Source organism: Protopterus annectens, chromosome 2.part1 (assembly GCF_019279795.1).
Source record: "Protopterus annectens isolate FY-2018-M chromosome 2.part1, PAN1.0, whole genome shotgun sequence".
Taxonomy (NCBI): Eukaryota; Metazoa; Chordata; order Ceratodontiformes; family Protopteridae; genus Protopterus; species Protopterus annectens.
In genome coordinates this window covers 861,955,719-861,974,655 of record NC_056729.1, presented here as the reverse complement: position 1 = coordinate 861,974,655, position 18,937 = coordinate 861,955,719, and the positions used below count along the sequence as shown (strand labels likewise).

Genomic DNA, 18,937 nt, shown 5'->3' with positions numbered 1-18,937 from the left:
ATATTGTGCAGGAATAATGCACTTCTGTTTAAGAAGGGAGCAACATCTGTGGTTTCTACACTGTAAAAAGTGTAACGTGTGTGTATGAGATGTATCAGCTGGCCATTATGTACTATTAATTGTCTTCTTCTTTTGGCTGCTCCCATTAGGGGTTGCCACAGTGGATCATCGGTCTGCAGAACCATTGGCAGTGAAGGTTTTATGGTATTGAGTTGCCAGCCCAGGCCCAACCTTCACAGAAGGCATGCACATGCACACCCTCACACCTAGGGCCAATTTAGAGTGTCCAGTCCACCTGCAAAATGTCTTTGGAATATGGGAGGAAACTAGAGCACCTGGAGAAAACCCATGTGATTACAGACAGGATATGCAGAATCCACACAGAAGGCACCCCAGCCGAGAATCAAACTGGAGAACCTCTTGCTGTGAGGCAACAATGCTGACCGCTGCACCATGCAATTGTATGGTTCTAAAATTATCTTACGATCCTATTTTTTCAGCATTCAATTACTTACATGTTTTTAAAGAAAAGAAAAAAATGTTTTGTTGCTGTTAATCAACCATGAGCATTTTCAGTGAATGGTGCAGTTTCATCATATGTTGCTTTTTGCATTCTAGGCAGTCCTGAATAGTTCCAGACATATGGATAAATCATTTCTGTATCGGTTCCTGCAACCCTGGTTGGGGACTGGTCTGCTGACAAGGTACTCAGAAACTAATATGGTGAAGTATTATAAATGTACAAGGATAGCTCATTATGGTATTATGATATCAAGAGAAAGGAGAAGGGAAGTTTTATTTATTTATTTATTTTTTCCTTTTAGCTTGCTAGTATGAGAAATGATATATATGTATATATATATATATATATATATATATATATATATATATAAAAATATGTGTGTGTGTGTGTGTGTGTGTGTGTGTGTGTATGTGTGTGTGTGTGTGTGTGTATAGATATATATGTATATATATATATATATATATATATATATAGAGGTATATATATGTATATATATATATATATATATGTATATATATATATATATATATATATATGTAGATAGATATATATATATATATATATATATATATATATATATATATATATATATATATATATATATATATATATGTATATGTATATATATATATATATATATATATATATATATATATATATATATATATATATATATATGTGTGTGTGTGTGTGTGTATGTATATATATATATATATATATATATATCTATCTATATGGGTCTACTTCTAAATCCTGAAATCCCACAAGACCAAACATTATTTTCACGAGACGAAAATAATGGTTGAAATTCCCGAACGGCCAATTTTTCATAGGGCAGGTAAACACTTACTGAAAACTTCACAGACCCACACCAGACTATGTAAAACTCACACCCCCCCTAACTATATATACCAACTCCAAGATCGCACTACAGTGGGGAAAAAGGCATATTTTCCCACTTTGGGCAAGTGTTTACTTGCCTGTGAAAAACTGGCCGTTCGGGATTTCAACCGTTCATTATTTCCATATTGCGAAAATAACATTCAGTATTGTATGATCTATAGATATATATATATATATATATATATATATATATATATATATATTTAGGTAGATGGATATTATTTGATATTGGAATAATTGTATTGGATGTAAACATATGACTTCAGCTTTCCTTTGTTAACATGCCCAAGCAAAATAAGGCCTCATGAAGTAACAGCATCTTACCTGCCATCAGTATATGATGCAGAAAACTGCAAGACAGAGCAAACCTTAGAGAGCTGTATATATTTTAGAGGTATTCATTTTGTATTCTACTGTTACTTGCTATAGGTTACATTCTGATGCTAATGTGCTTTCATTTTTGCTTATAATGTTTAAGTGGAAATGCCTTACATTGAGAAATAAACAGAAAACATGTTTTTATTATACAGCATTATGTTAAGCGGCATTATTTGTTTATGGTGAAAAGTTATATGCAGCAGTTCAAAAGTCAGTACCCTCTGAGGTTAAATCTGTGAAGTAACTGTTTTACAGAATGTGCTGATTGTTATTTATTTTACATCTTCTTTTTTGTTATATGTGAGCAATTTTTATAGTCTCTGTTTTTAGAAAAAAGTGCCACTCTCTATGTCTCTTATGAACTTCTCAGTCTTGCTCCAGACATTCTGAAATTCTCCAATCCCTTCAGTGCAGAAACTTGGATAATCATCATGCTTGAGTCTATCCAGTCAACTATTTTCACAGCTCATGAGCTAGAAATCATATTGGTCAGTATCTCTTATAACCGCTTGTTCTGAACCCAGGATGATGCTTACATTCCTATGCATCACCCAGTGTCTGTCCCCCCTCATCACTTGACATCTATCTAAATCCATTTAAAACCAATAGCTGTCCATAATCATTCTATTATTAAATCAGTGTGTTTCTACACTTCTAAAGCTGTTTGATAAAAGTGTACTACTTATATTTATCATGCCTTTGTCATTCCCAAATGTTTTGTCTTCTATAACACCAAAAATACTGTATTTCTCCTTGTTCCCTAGCAGATGACCATTTGAAGTAATTACCATTGTCAGCATATTGTCTGTTGCCGACCTGGAACATACCAGTAGCTCCCACACTGCCTAACTAGCATCAGTGACAAGGCTCTTTGTGTTTTAAACCCATACTTGCTTGTTGGTGGCTGGCAACAGTAAGTTTCATATTAATTTTGAGACTTCATTATTTCTGCAAAATTAAAGTCAGTATTTGTGTTTGCAACTCATTTGGACAGGAATTTAATTTATTGTTTAAGTGCCAGTTAAACATTGCTAACTGACCAGTGTGAAAACAATTTCTAAACTATGTCTTCAGAGGCAGTGCAAAAGTTACATACACATCCTATTTTCTGCATACATATATGTATGTATAAATGGGTTCTGTCCTTCAGTCAAACATTTGATGTAATGGGATCCTATCTCGCCTACATTCATGACAGATGGGTTCGGAGCCAATCCATCGGCTCCAACTCGGCAACTAATACACTAGCACGAAGTCTCTCATTGGCTGGGCTACTCCCTATCCCAGGATGCACTACACCTGCTTCCCCAGATCTCGTTTGCCGCTTAACAAGCTGGACGTGGTCTCGACTTGTCTGGAGCTAAGTGGTTCTGTTTAACTTTTACTGGTCTTTGACCTTAGGGTTTTTCTATATATATATTAACAAACAGCTGTTTAACAGCTATTCTTTGTAATTTATATATCTCGTGTCTGTGTTTGAGTGATTCTAGTACTTTATTTTTTTCAGTCGGGCAAGGCCCGTTTAAGTTAGAGGGCCTTTGCCCTACCTTTGACTGCTGTTTAAGTGCTATTTAAGTTTTGGTTAGTTGTTTTTCGGGCTAAGCCCGTTTAAATTAGAGGGCTTTGGGCCGTTGAACTTGTTTTTGTCTGTGTCAGTTCACTGTGTTCTTTTTGAGGTAATTTTCCTCAGTATTCGCGCCATTGTGTCTCGCACTCTTTAGTTGGTGACTTTTTTGCGATTGTCTTATTGTTTGTTGAGGGCCTGTATTATGTCAAAGGAGCAGAAGTCAGGCTTTAAAAAATGCACTCGGTGCAGTTACAAAATGTCTATCACAGACAGCCATTCAGTTTGCGTTTATTGTTTGGGGCCGAAACATCTGCAGGAGACATGTAGTGTCTGTCATGCTTTCTCTTCTAGGGTTCTTCAAGAACGCAGGAACAAGCTGATTTTGAAAGGGCTTATTAAACCCTCCTTTGAGGAAGCTTTAGATCCTCCTGTTGCTTCCAAAGGCTCCGACAAGTCCGTCGAGCCGACTTCTAAAGACAAAATTGACCTCTTCTTCCTCGGCTCCACTGACTTCGGGGCCGAGGGTGGTCTGCCTCGATACCTCCTACTTGGCTCCATTGCTTCGGAGCCGCAAGTGGGAGTATCGAGAGGTGAATCACCTCCATCGGTTCCAATGGCTTGAGCCGGTGGAAGTGTGCATCTCAGGCTCTTCCCCTCGGCTCCGAAGGCTCTTCGGTGCCGACGGAGGTTCATGCTGTGGTGGAGTCGAGCCGATAGCATTGGAGCCGTTTGCCCTTCTCCATCGGAGCGAGGAAAGTCTTCTCGATTGTCTACCTCCTCTAAATCCTCGAGACTTTCAGATTCGGACCTGGATAGGGTTTTACAGAGGCTATTCCAATCTCCAGTGTTTGCTAAAATGGTCTCGGCTCCAGCACAGTTTGCTTCCGATCCCCTCCAACACACATTCCTCCTCCAACTGGAGCCGGTGGTGGTGGAGCAATGTGGAGCCATACGGTCAGAGCAGAGACCCCTTTCAGGTCTCGGTTCCGACTGTGCTTCCTACCCTGTCCTCCGGTTCAGGGTTTGGCACTGCGACTTCTTCAGCGGGCGAAGGGAACACTTTAGGTTTGGGTGCTTGATTACCTAGTCTTTCTCTTGGAGCATCGGCTGCTGGAATTCCTGGTGCCATCGTGGTCTCTGGCCCAGCGGCCTCCTTGGATGCTGGAGGTCCGCCTTTGAGGTCATGAGGATGCTAGCCATGTCTTTGCCGGTTCAACAAGATTCTACGTCACCGTCCCTAGAATTGGAGACTGGTGCCTCTGTTGTGTTGCAGCCCCCCGGCAGCGGGGCCCCAGGGCCTGAGGATACCCCATCGGCGGTTCCTTCTTCCGGGTGGTCGTCGAATCTGCTTCGGACGAACCACCAAGGAAGAAGAGGACTCCCAAGATGAGTCTGTTACATGGATACTGACCTCGATGGCCTGAAGGGTCCCCAAATCATCTTCGGATGATATCTCCTTCTCAGACATCTTGGAGATTCTGAGACAGAGAGGTGACTGGCAAGCCAAAACCCTTCAGCTGAGGAGTCAGTCTTCCTCAAGGCCTTTGGGGCCCAGCCTTCCGCCTCCTGGGTGTCTCCGCCTTTGATGAACTCCTTGATTTGGTTTCTCGGCGGCGGGAACACCCTGATTCTGTGGAACCAGTGCCTGCGAGGCCCAATAAATTTTTGTCAGCCCCCCCCAAGAAGGAGTTTCTCACAAAGGGTGTGCCTGTAGATGCTTTGGTGGTGGCTTCTGCCACACAGCAGGACGTGGCAGAGGCTTCGCGTCTATTCATCCTCCTAATAAGGATTCTAGGAGCATGGATAGGTACGGAAGCGTGCCTCTCTTCAGCGGCCTTTGCCTTACGGTCGCTGAACTACTTATGTCATTTTACGAGGCTCCAAAGGGATCTTCTCAAAGAGCTAAATGACTGTCTTGTTGGTAACCTACCTGAGGCGCTGGCCCTGACTGTTGGCGCACAGATGACTACCCTCTTTTCTATTGTTAACTCGTCCATGAGGCTCATTTCATATGCAGCCGAAGGGGCGGATATAAGAGGCTACAGAACGTTGCCCCTCAGGAGGAGACAGGCCTGGCTTTTGTTCGTTAGCGCGTGAGGCCTTCAAGTCTTCCTTCCTTTGATGGGTCATCTTTGTTTGGACCCAAGGTGAAGGACACACTTACTCGGTGCGAGCAGGAGGGCAAGACTTTGACTGCCGTTGGGGCCCGATTTTCCGCTCCTTCTAGGCCTTACCCCTAGGCTGGGAGAGGAGGGAAAATGTGGTTTAGAAAATCTCAGAAGTCTTTCCCTACTCCACCCAGTGATCCCCCCCCCAGAGGCAGGGGGGGGGGAATTTTGGAAGACACCGCCCCAGAGGTGGCAGAGGCCCCGTAACTCTGGAGACCGCGATTGTGGTTCTTCATACAACCAGCGTTCCTGAGTTGTTGCCCGACTGTGCAACTCCGGGGGTCGCTTGGCGCACCCGCAAGCTTGGGAATCCATAACAAGCGATCAGTGGGTGCTTCGCATTATACCGGAGGATATATCATCCCTTCAGCAAACCCCCTCTCTTTAAGGGAAATCCGGACGTACCACCCAGTCAGCGGGATCAGGCAGCATTAGAGGTTTCAAAGCTGCTAGAAAAGAGCCATCCAGCCTGTCCCCATCGACCAGATCGGATCAGGAACCAAAATTATTTTTGGTACCAAAAAGACAGGGGACTTCAGGCCCATTTTGGACCTCAGTGCATTGAATCGTTTTAGTAAGAAGTCCAAATTCGAATGGTCACTCTCCAATCTATTCTTCCTTTGCTGGAAAAAGATGCATGGATGTGCTCCATAGATCTCCAGGATGCTTACTATCACATTCCCATAGCTCAAGAGTCCAGGAGACATTTACGCTTGGAGCCAGTCATTTCAATTCGAGCACTGCCCTTTGGTCTCACCACAGCGCCCAGGGTGTTCACCAAGTGTCTGGCAGTGGTAACTGCTCACCTGAGAAGTCAGGGATTCCAGGTGTTTCCTTATCTAGACGACTGGCTCCTTACTGCCACCTCCGAGCATCTACTACTCCAAGCGCTCAGAGCCACGTTCACCTTGGGCCGTTTCTTGGGGATCACATTCAATTTGCAAAAATCTGTACTACAGCCATCTCAGCGTATTACTTTCATAGGCGCAGACTTAGACACAAAAAGAATGCGCCTTTTACCGCAGCAAGAATTCAGGTCTTACAAGATCATGTCAAATCCTGTCTCCCCCTACAAAGAGCCCCGGCTCATCGGATCCTACAACTGTTGGGCTCGATGGCGTCGACCATACTGTTAGTTCCCTTGGCCAGACTTCACATGTGAATTTTACAATGGCTACTGTCGGTTCAATGGGCTTATCAGGAACTTCCTTGAACCACTTAATCATAATCACGGAAAGTTGCCGTCGAGATCTGCATTGGTGGCTTCTCCAATCAAATCTCGACCAGGGGCGACCCTTTATACCACAACGTCCGTTGCCACTGTGACTCCGGACGCCTCCCAGGTAGGGTCGGGGGGTCATTACCTCGATAGGTCGGTCCAAGGCACATGGCAGACCCAGGAAACGTTTGCATATCAATGTCCTGGAGATGAGGCGGTACTATTGGTACTCCAAGCTCTCCCACAGGGCCCGATTGCTATCCTATCCGACAACATGTCGGTGGTATGGTACATAAACAAGCAAGGTGGAACCAGGTCTTACCCACTATGCAGAGAAGCCATGAGACTTTGGCACTGGGCGGTAGCTACCAACCGCTTTCTAATGGCAGCACATACCGGGAAGTCCAATGTGATTGGACAGATTAAGCAGGACCATTCTTTTACCCCACGAGTGGTCCCTCAACCAGAGTATAGCTGCGAAAATCTTGACAGATGGGGTCATCCTTGCTGCGACCTGTTTGCCAGCCCTCACAATGCGAAATGCAGAGAGTTCTTCACACTGTTCCTTCTCAGGGACAGATTCCCAGGGACGCTCTGACTCACATTTGGCCCCGGTCTTCTCTCGCCTTCCCTCCGTTCCCCTCTTACCGAGGGTGATACAGAAGGCCATTTACATGGAGAGCGAGATGATTTTGATTGCCCGCACTGGCCTCGTCAGGTTTGGTTTCCCTTCCTACAGAGGCATGCGATAGAAGGTCCATGGTTTCTGGATCCGGTGCCAGACCTGTTGACTCATCAGTCAGGACGGCTTCATCCGTCTCTCAGGTCCCTGAAGTTGGCAGCATGGTTACTCCACTTCCATCCTTAGTCCGAGACAATGCTCTTTTCCGGACGTGGTCCACATTCTGTCTTCTTCTCATAAACCTTCCACCATCAAACTTTATTCCAGTAAATGGAAAAGGTTTGCTTTCTGGTCCTGAATTTTCTGGCCTTTTTCAGTCGGGCTCTTCAGTTTCTACCATTAAGGTTCAGCTAGCGGCCATTTCTAATTTTCATGCTTCTTTTGAACCTTCATTGATGTCTCACAAACTTTGTAAGGCCTTCCTTAAAGGGGCTTGGCTCCTTGGGCCTCCTTTATCTCATCCTGTCCCCCCTTGGGATTTGAATATGGTTCTTGCTGCCCTAATTGCCCGTCCTTTCGAACCAGCTGCTACCTGTGATTTAAAATTTCTGTCTTGGAAAACGGCCTTTTTAGTAGCCATAACGTCTGGCAGGCGAGTTTCAGAACTTAAAGCTCTTTGTTCTGATCCTCCCTATTTGATTTTTCACAAGCATAGAGTTTCATTGAAATTAAATCCTGCATTTATACCAAAAGTGGCCTCCTCTTTCTGTATTCAACAAACTATAGAACTCCCTGTTTTTTCCAGAATTCTCTAATAAAGCAGAATATACTTTGCATCAATTGACGACATAGACAACTGTTTTTATTTGGATAGAACCGCTCAAGCGAAATCTAATCAATTGTTTGTTTCCTTTGCAGCGAACAAATTGGGTCAACCAGTAACAAAACCTCCATATCTAAATGGATTAAAGATTGTATCATTTTATTTATTCACAGGCTAACAAAGACCTCCCTTTCCAGTCAAGGCTCATTCTACCAGGGCAATGGCTACTTCCGTAGCTTTTCACTCCAAGTTATCAATAGATGATATTTGTGCTGCAGCAACCTGGACTTCTCCGCACACTTTCATTTCTCATTACAAATTGGATGTGGTTTCTCGAGGCAGAGCTTCCTTTGGTTCCACAGTTCTCAGGAGTGTTTTCCAATGAGCCACCCGGGATGTAGGTGCTAGGGACGCTGTCCCATCTGTCATGAATGTAGGTACACTAGGGTCCCATTACATCTTTTAGTTTTGTACTTACCATAACCCGGATGTGGGATCCATCTTCTTGCCATTCATCATCCCCCCCCCTCCTCTTCCCCCCTTCCATTTGGAGGAGGAGGTCCCTTTTTTTTTTTTTTTCTTTCTTGAAGAACTTTAGTTGGTTATAGTGACTACTAATTTTTCTGTGTTTGTATGGATGTATGAAAGCGAACAAACAAGATCTGGGGAAGCAGGTGTAGTGCATCCTGGGATAGGGAGTAGCCCAGCCAATGAGAGACTTCGTGCTAGTGTATTAGTTGCGGATGGATCGGCTCCGAACCCATCTGTCATGAATGTAGGCGAGATGGATCCCATACATCCGAAGTTATGGTAAGTACATAACTAAAAGTTTGATAGCGCTGGTTCATTTATGCAAATGTCCATTTTACTGAACATCCATTGTGCGAAATATACTTTTCACTGAAACAGATAAGTGGGTTAATGTATGTGTGTGAATAATTATGGGTTAGGGTTAGGGTAAGTTAAGCTGATCGATTTAATATTTGTGCCAAAATTTGCAGGCTAGTCATTGTAAGGGTTAGGTTAAGAGATAAATCTATTGTTGTACATGTGCAGTTTGATGTGTATGTGTGTGTTTATGCATGTATGTGTATGTCTGTGTGTTTGTGTGTCCATGTATGTATCTAAGGCTATCTTGTGCAGTGGTATTTTGTTTTATTTTACTTATTTGTTTGCCGGGGAAGTTTGTGCAAAAAAAACAATTTTCAGAGGAGAAAGCTCCACATAAGAATACAATATACAGTAATGAAATACAATAGGATGAAAAGAATGATAGAAAGCCTCCCCCGCCCACCTAAGTTACAAATACTAAGCTTAACCCTGCTGTTGACCCTAACCCTACACCTTACCTTAAAATAAAAAAACTTTCTGTAACACTAACACTGTTCAGACAAATCAGGGCTTAATGCTATAAAAGGGTTTTGGTTTAAAGATCACTAAATTAAATTGTTATCTTTTTGTAATATTTGGTATGTTTTGTGTTTTGGGTGTAGCAAGCAGTTACTAAAGTTGTACCACACTCAAAGCACTGCAGTACTCAAGCTTGACTGCAAATAAGCTAGAATTGCATTAAAGAGAGATCTGGATTGGTTAATGATGATCCCCCAACAGTTTGCACCTGGAGCAGTTTCCTCTCTTTCCCCACCTTTGCTTCGCTACTGGCCATCACCATTGGCAAAAATGACATGAACAACTGGGACCTGATTTTCAAGAAAATAGTGCACAGATACAGGCAAGCATTCTGCACATTAATTTGCCTACAACACCTGGGATTACTATAATTCATGAGAGTGAATCAGTGCACTTGTGTGTACCTGTCCTGATGGGGTGACTGGCACAAAGGAGCTCCTGGTACAACAGTACATGCTAAGGTGATCCTTTGCTCAGGATGGAAGCAAACACCATTTACTTCACATCTTTCTGTTTTATTTTTAAAATCACCTAACCTTACATCCTTATTTAACAATTCTAAAACTAAAAAAGTAGAAGAGAGCGTATGTCCATATTCATAAACATGTTTAGCTAGTGCATCGTTACTTCTACTTTATGTGTATGATGCAAGTGCTCTGTAATATGTTCTTGTAATGAGTGATAGGTCTTTCCAGCATAAAAACAGGGGCAGAATGTGCATCGAGCTAGATATACTACATCTCTGCTTGTGCAATCAGCATAAAAAGTGATCTTGGAGCTGCTCTTTGTTGTAGGGTGTACAAAACTTTTCTCAGTGCTAAAATAGCTGCAAAAGCTACATAATTTGCATGGAAAAGTGCCGATGCTTTCAGAATGACATCGCACTGCAGGCTTACTCTTGTAGCATAATAACCTTTTAAGAGATTTTTTAGTTTTAAAACAAAACCTCAGCCGTTCAACAGCAACTTGTTTAATTTTCTTATTGACCAGCAAAATGGATCAGTTTTTCTTTATTATTCCACAAATTGCATTTTCATCACTGGAATAAAACACGGAAGCACTGAGTTTATCTAACTTCCTTTCTTGTAATGAACTCTGTGGTTTGTGATGAACTCTGTGGTTCATTAATATTTACTTCTGAGAAATAAGATTTAACTCTATTTGTTCTCTCATTCTTCGTCTCTTTCAACATGTTAAGTACCCTATATTTGACAATTCTTTCCTTAAAATATCCAATCCATTATTAAAACCCCAATTATCATTTTTAACAGTGACATCCTCATCCCTTTGCTTTTCAAAATGTTTTTATAAATATATCCAGGGTGCATACTATTTTTGTGTAGTATATTATTTTTCCTACAAGATTTCCTATAGATACTATTATTAAAACATGCTTCAGGTATCTTACTTATCCTAACATCTAGGAAGTATATCTCTTTAAATGAGAAATTAGATATAAACTTCAGAAAGGATGTTGTGCTATAAGGAAAATCTATAAACTCCAAATGTAGGGAGAGGGTACCTGATCCCAAAAGAAAGATATCATCAACAAATCTTTTATATTATAATATATGCTGTGAATATCAATTCCCCTGTAAAACTTGCTTAGCTTCCCATTATGCTAAGACCACATTTGCATAACTGTTCGCACATGAAGTGCCCATTGCTCTGCCCTGCCTCTGTAAAAAATTGCTACCAATAAAAACACATTGTTCTCTAAGATTAATTCAGTGAGCAGAGATATCAGATCAACCTGTCTGTTGGAATATTCACTATTATTAGTTAGAAAAACTCTAACTTAGTCAAGACCTATATCATTTGAGATGACTGTAAACAGGGAGTAAATGTCTAGCATCACCATTAAACATTCTTGTAACACCTGCCGATCCCTAACACAAAATCTTTGTAAAAATTGTATCATATCGCTTAAGTACTGTAAGTGTCTTATCAAGTATCGGTCTCAACACCTTTTTCACATAAATGGAAGGTGGCTCCCTTAACCAACTATGGCCAGATACTATTGGCCTCATGGGTGGTATATAAGGATTCTTATGTATTTTAGGAAGTCTATGTAAAAGTGGAACCAACAGATATTCCACAATAAAATAATTATCTACACAACAGTCATATAATACCAAATGCACTTGTTCAATTAATTTACCAGTGTCAGCTTTTTTAATCGGACAATAAGCAGAATTATCTGACAGCATTTCATTCATAGTGTCTATATAAAATGTTTTATTCATTATCACTGTAGCCCCTCTGTTATCAGAGGGATGGATATATATATATATTGTTAACCTCTTGTAATCTATTCACAGCTGTAAATTCATTCTTTGTGAAGTTAAAAAGTCTTTATTTACCCTTATTATTTCTACCCATTAAATCTGTTAAATCATTCTCGCAGGTTTTACAGAAGATTTCCGTTAATGGATGTAGAGGGGGGGGGATAAAAGTATTGTTTTTTAAAAACATTATTCACAGAGTCCCCTGAAAAAATCATTTTAGCATCACAATTTTTACAAACATTTTTAAATCTAACACTATATCATGAAAATTGGCTCTTGTAGCTTGAATAAATGATAGTCCCTTCTGCAATACAATAATCTGTGCATCTGGTAAAATCATTGAAGATATATTCCTACCAGGGACCCTTGACTGGATCCCACATCTGCTTGATCGTCAATTATTGCACCTGTTCTGTGGACGGCTTTCTCAGATGTTCTTCATTCCACATTGCTGCAGTCCTAACTATTGGGGGTAGTCCGCTGTCCAGTCGGCCCGAATACCAAAGTATATGGCTGACGTCGGTCAGGGCGCATTAGACTGACGTCAGTACGTCAGGGTACTAATGCGCATGACCGACGTCATATCCTCAGTCTTTTTTGCCGCATGGTCCGATGCAGAAGCAATTTTGCGAGTGCAGGTTGGCGTTCTGAAAGTTTCTGAAGTCAGAGTTTCAGACCGAATCAAAGTTGGCTAAGTACCCCGTTGGGGAATATTTTGGTTTTTTCTTGCCTCAGTATTTAACCGGATGTCAGAAAAAGTGAATAACTGTATTTCTTGTGGGAAACAGATACCTCATAGGGATTACCATACTTTGTGTATACCTTGTTTAGGGCCTGAGCACGACGTTGTTGGATGCCGCTCTTGTGCTAGATTTAACAAACGCACTATTAAGAGAAGGTTAGACTGTGCCAGGTTAGTGTTTGGGAAGCGTTGTAATTATAAAATGCCGTCGGATGCTCCGACGCCCGCTTCGGGCAAAAAGCGCAAGGATAAAGCAGCAAAGCCTAGAGTGGAAGAACCGACAGTCCCAGACGTCGGTTCTTTAGAAGGCTCAGTGGAGCCGGAGGTTCTGCCAGGAGTTTCTTTGGAGTCTCAGGGAGAGACTTTACTGTTACAGGATGTATCCTCTCAGGAAGTAGGCCAGGCTGAGGGGGCTTCTCAGGTGGCTGTTCTTCCCTCTCTTCCTAAGGTGGTTAGAGCCTCTCCTTCTGTTTCCAAGGCTTCATTGAGAGGCAGGCCAAGTTTAGCTTCAGTGGGGGTTTCTCCTAGTGCTTCAGGGTCTTTGCCTAAGAAACATATGCTTAAAATGGCAGAGGATTTGATTACTATGATAAGAGGTTCTATGCCCCCTCCTGATAAGAGGCCTAGGGTGGAACCAGAGTTTGAGAGTTTTGAGCAATGTTCGGAGGCTTCTGAGTCTTCGGCTGAAGACTTGCAGGAGTATCCTCCTTATTCTGATTCTGATGTGGATGATTCTACTCCTTCAGCTTCTCCTCCTGAGGACTTTTCATTTTCAGAGACTCTGCATTCCATGAGGGAGCATTTTAAATGGGAAGGTCAAGATTTCTCTGATTCTAGGAAGAGGCTTAGGGAATTCTTGTTTTTACCCCAGCATAGGCCTTTAGCTATACCTCCTGTTCTGAATGTGGTGGAAGATGTTTTTGCAGAGGCTTCCCTGAATCCTGATTCTTTGCCTCCTGCCCCAGTTAAACCTGATAGGTACTATAGGGTGCCTGAAGCTCATAAGTATCTTTTTAAGAGTCCTAGGGCAGACCCGGAAACTGTCTCTCAGGGGCCTAAAGGTGTGTAGGCCTCAGTTGTTAAAAATCCTGTCCCTCCTGATAAAGAGGCAAGGGCTTTGGATAGATGGGGAAAGAAAGTGTATACTTCTTCCACTTTAGCCATGAGGGCGTTGAATTGTCAGTTTCACATGTTAAAATATCAGAATTATCTCCTTTCACAGTTGAAATCTAAAGTGGATGCTCTGGCGGAAGGTATTGAGTGTAAAGAGTTGCAGGATTTAGTTCATGTGTCTGAACAGGTGGGTAAACATTCCTTGCAGTGTGGTTTTGATGCGGTGCAGGCCTCCTCGAGGGTGGCTGCCACTGGTTCTGTTCTTCGTAGGCACGCCTGGTTGAGAGATCAGAATTTAGCTGAGCATGTTAAAACAAGAATTTTAGATGCTCCTTTACAGTCTGATGTGTTGTTTGGTTCGCCTGTGGAAGCAGTTTTAAAGAAAATGGAGGACAAGGCTAAGTCTATGCAAACTGTTAAGGATTTTTTGCAGGTGCAGCCTCCGAAGTTTAGTAGAAATTGGCCTACTAAGGGATGGACTTATCCTGCTTATGATTCCCAGTCTAGGGGTAGGTCTAGACGTGGTAGGGGCAGAGCTCAGGGTTCTTTTAGGCCTAGGACAGGGAGTTCCCCTGCTCAGACTTCTGGTGAAGGCAGGGGTCAGTCCTTTCGTAAGCAGACCCAATGACCTGCATTTTCAGCTGCCAGTTCATTCTCGCCTGGCAGCACCTTTGGGAGGAAGGCTGTCTCTTTTCAAAGAAAATTGGGATTTAATTACCCAAGACAGATGGGTTCTGGATATCATTCACCACGGTTACAGGTTTTATTTCCATACCTTGCCTCCTTTCAAAGGCATGCCAGACATTCCTCCTCTTCAAAGAACAGAGGCCCACAAGCAAATTTCTCTGTTGCTCCAAATAGGGGCCATTCAGCCAATTCCTGTGCCAGAAAGGGGCCTAGGATTTTATTCTCGCCTGTTCCTAGTACCGAAGAAGGGGAACACGTGGAGACCAATTTTGGATTTATCTATCCTCAACACTTATCTGGACATTCCCAAGTTCAAAATGTTGACGTTACAACAGCTTTTACCTCTGCTGGGCAAAGATCACTGGATGGTAACTTTAGATCTCAAGGAAGCTTACCTTCATGTGCCTATAAGACTAAGTTGCAGAAAGTATCTGCGTTTTCGGGCTGGAAATTGATTCTGGCTCAAGAAAAGGAAGACCTTCTACAGCATTTGGAATATGTCATAGCAGTGCTAAGATGCCTAGGGTATTCTGTGAACGAAATAAAGTCCAGTCTAGTACCCTCTCAAGACATGTGCTTTCTGGGTGTGAGACTGAATACAGCAGCCCAGATGGCCTTTTTCACCCCGGACAAACAAAAGAATCTTTCCAGTTACTTCCATCAACTATCTCTTCAGTCCGGGCTGACTGCAAGGACAGTCCTTCAAGCCTTAGGGTTCATGGCATCTTGTATTCTGGTGCTTCCCAATGCCAAACTGCATATGAGGAAGCTGCAATGGTATCTCAAAAATGTATGGACACAGCACTGCCAGGATTTGGACACTGTCATTCAAATAATACCTTGCATTCAAAAGGAATTTTTGTGGTGGGCTCAGGAATGTCACCTAAACAAGGGACTCTCTGTGACCCGGCCAGAGGCGAGTCAGATTCTAACGACAGATGCCTCAGACATTGCTTGGGGAGCTCATCTAAATGGAAAGTGGATACAAGACAAGTGGCCTGCCAGACTACAGCATCTACATATCAACATGAAAGAGATGTTAGCAGTCCAGTTTGCATTAATGGCTTTCAAGGAATTACTTCTTCCAGGGCAGGTGTTGATTCTAACAGACAACACAACTGTCATGTCGTACATCAACAAACGAGCGAGAACACATTCTTACCCATTGTGCAGGCAAGCAATGATTTTATGGTAGACTGCGCTCAGCTTGCAAGTAACTCTTCAGGCAAGGTTTCTGCCGAGCACAGAACTCCTTAGCAGATGTGTTAAGCAGACAAATCATGGATCCCCACAGTGGAAACTGGATCTTCATGTATTTCAAAAATTGACAGTGTCATGGGGAACTCCAGACATAGATCTGTTCGCTTCTCCACTAAACCACCAGCTGCCAAAGTTTTGCACAAAGAGGTTTCATCACACAGCTTGGAAAGTGGATGCTCTTTCTTTCAGTTGGAAAAATCTTCATGTGTATGCTTTTCCACCTCTGCCTCTTCTTCCAAAGGTGCTTCTAAAGGTCAGACAAGACAAGCCAAGGATGATTTTAATAGCTCCAGATTGGCCTCGGCAGCACTGGTACCCATTACTGAGGAGTCTGGTAAGGAAGCCTCCATGGCCTTTACCCTTGATTCCACACCTGTTGTCTCAGAGGGACGGTCACCTACTCAATGTCAAGCTTCACTCTCTTCATCTAACAGCCTGGCATATTCTGTTTTGAAAGACAGCAGGTCTCAGCTTCCTCAACAAGTTTTAAAGGTGATTATGGAAGCCAGAAGACCTAGTACAAGGAAAGTGTAAAATGGAAGAGATTTTTATTTTGGAGTGCAGCACACAATTTGGAGATTTCTGAGCCTAATTTGAGTGTGGCTCTTCAATATCTTACTGAGTTATTGGACAGAGGTTTGTCTTTCTCTTCCATTAAGATTCATGCTGCAGCAATTTCAGCTCACTATGATTGTGATCCACCATTGTTTTCGCATCCTTTGTTCAAGCAATTTCTTAGAGGGCAAAGAATATAAGACCCCATGAGAGCTCCTACTCCTGCTTGGGATCTCAATTTTGTGTTGGAGAAACTTACTCTACAACCTTTTGAGCCTGCTACTGCTGAATTGAAATACTTGTCATGGAAGACTGCTTTTTTGTTGGCCATTACTTCTGCAAGAAGGGTTTCTGAGTTGCAGGCCCTTATGGCAGTAGAGCCTTTTTTGATTTTTCATAAGGATAGGGTATCTTTACGTACTAATCCTTCCTTTATGCCTAAGGTGGTTTCTAGTGTGGCTTTAAACCAAACTATTCATTTGCCTACTTTTTATGCAGATCCCCAAAATAAAGGGGAAAAGATTTTGCACACTTTAGATGTACACAGGCAATTGCGTTATTATTTGAGCAGGACTAAGGATTTTAGGCAGTCTCAGCAGTTGTTTGTTTCTTTTGCTTTGAGTTCACAGGGCAAGCCTGTGTCAAAACAAACTATTTCTAGGTGGATTGGGTCTTGCATTGCATTTTGTTATTCCCATCATGGCAAGGAGATTCCAGCTGGGATTAGGCCTCATTCCACTAGGGCTACTGCCACTTCAACAGCATTTCTAAGGGGTGGCAACTAAGGATATTTTGGAGGCAGCTACTTGGAGTTCAGTGCATACTTTCTCTAAGCATTATCACCTTCCTCTCTACTCTAAGTCTAGGGCTGGTTTTGCCACAGCTATTTTGCAAGGCATGTTGTCAGTCCCTGCTTCCTTATGATTTGCCAGCCTCCCTTACCTCTGCTTTGGGATTCTACCCAATAGTTAGGACTGCAGCAATGTGGAATGAAAAACATAGTACAGTTTTGTACCTACCATAAATGTAGATGTTCGAGGATCCACATTGCTGCAGTCCAATTTACCCTCCCTCCTTCCCCTCTGTGTTTAGGGGTGGTTGTGTAGGTGAGGATATATTCTGCTAATTTTGTATATATTGTACATATTTTTGGTGCAGGTATGTTTGGAGTTTTTGGTTTTGGCCTTATCTTTTCAGGGTCTTCTGACATCTGGGGCAAGAAAAGACTGAGGATATGACGTCGGTCATGCGCATTAGTACCCTGACGTACTGACGTCAGTCTAATGCGCCCTGACCGACATCAGCCATATACTTTGGTATTCGGGCCGACTGGACAGCGGACTACCCCCAATAGTTAGGACTGCAGCAATGTGGATCCTCGAACATCTACATTTATGGTAGGTACAAAACTGTACTTTTCCTCCCTCTACTCTGTGAGTGACTATGCCTGAAAAATTGTTCTTATTGGTAATGGGAGAGTAGAAAAAACCTGACAGACAGTAGAAATAAAGGAGACTGGAATTTTTTTTCTGCATACATCCGGCTGCACATTCTGACTGCTTCTATCATAGACAGTAGTAGATAAAACAGTAGAAACCGTATCAGATGAAGAAGGAACATTCACTGTAGTTTCTTTGACTGTTTGTACATCAGCAGATGTTCTTCGTGTTTCACTGTTGCAGTCATCACTTTTGGGTTATCTGCTTTCAGTAGCCCTCAGTCGGCCTGATCAACAATGTTTTGGGTCCTGCGTCAGTTGCTGTCCCTTCTTCCATGATGTCAGGTCGTCAGGGGTATAAAACATGCAGCCAACACCATTACATCAGTCTTTCTTGCCGTACGGTGCCCGAAGCAGAAGCAGTTTGCAAGTGCCGGTCGGCAGACTACTGAAATTTTCGTTTTCGAGTTTCAGAACTGAAGTCTTCAACTAAAGCTAAGTACCCCATTGGGGTCACTTTTTCTTGCTCCTTACTGATGTCAGTAAAAGTTAATAATTGCATTACTTGTGGAAAGCAAATACCTTATAAGATTTTCATTCGTACTGTATTCCTTACCTAGGCCCTGGCCACAGCGTACAGTGCTGTTGGTTTTGTGCTTTATTTAATCAGTGCACTATCTGTTGTCGATATATTTTCGCCTCTAAATGTTTTGGTTCTTGGTTTAACTATCCAGAAATGTCATCGGTTAGCCATCCGGCTACCGGGATTCCAAAAAAACGCAAGGATAAAGACAGAGACAGGCCGCTGAGGTACAAAACTGCCGACGACGCTTCTCCGAAGCCAGTCACCAGTTCACCGGTACTCAGTGAGGCCCTGATATCCGCTACTTCTGATTCGCAGGCCTCTACTGAGACCCATTCGGAGTCCGGTATGCCGCGAGATGCTTCAACTATGGAACCTGAGGATGTCTCTACCTTGGATGGGTCCAGAGCCGCTGTGCAGACACCGACTTCTGAAGGTGTATTCAGGCCTATGGACTTGCATATTAAACCAACGCCTCCTTCTTCTTTTAGGCCTAAATCTCGAACCACGCCTAAAAAATGATGCCCAGGCCACATGCTCAGGCCTCTACGCCTAAAAAAAGAAATGGTAAGAATGGCTAAAGATCTTATAACTTTAATCAGGGGAAGCCAGCCTCCCCCTTCTAAGAGACCTAGGACTGAAGTTATTTATGAATCTT

At 42.6% G+C, this 18,937-nt stretch overlaps 1 protein-coding gene across 1 annotated transcript in view; it reads left to right on the top strand.

Annotated features, from left to right (window-relative positions):
- LOC122794258 (cytochrome P450 4V2) overlaps positions 1–18,937 on the top strand; it is a 1,013,082-nt gene that overhangs the window by 366,418 nt on the left and 627,727 nt on the right. Inside the window, exon 3 of the mRNA XM_044062508.1 lies at positions 619–704. Within this exon, the coding sequence (XP_043918443.1) occupies positions 619–704 (86 nt within the window). The remainder of the gene's footprint in view (positions 1–618; positions 705–18,937) is intronic.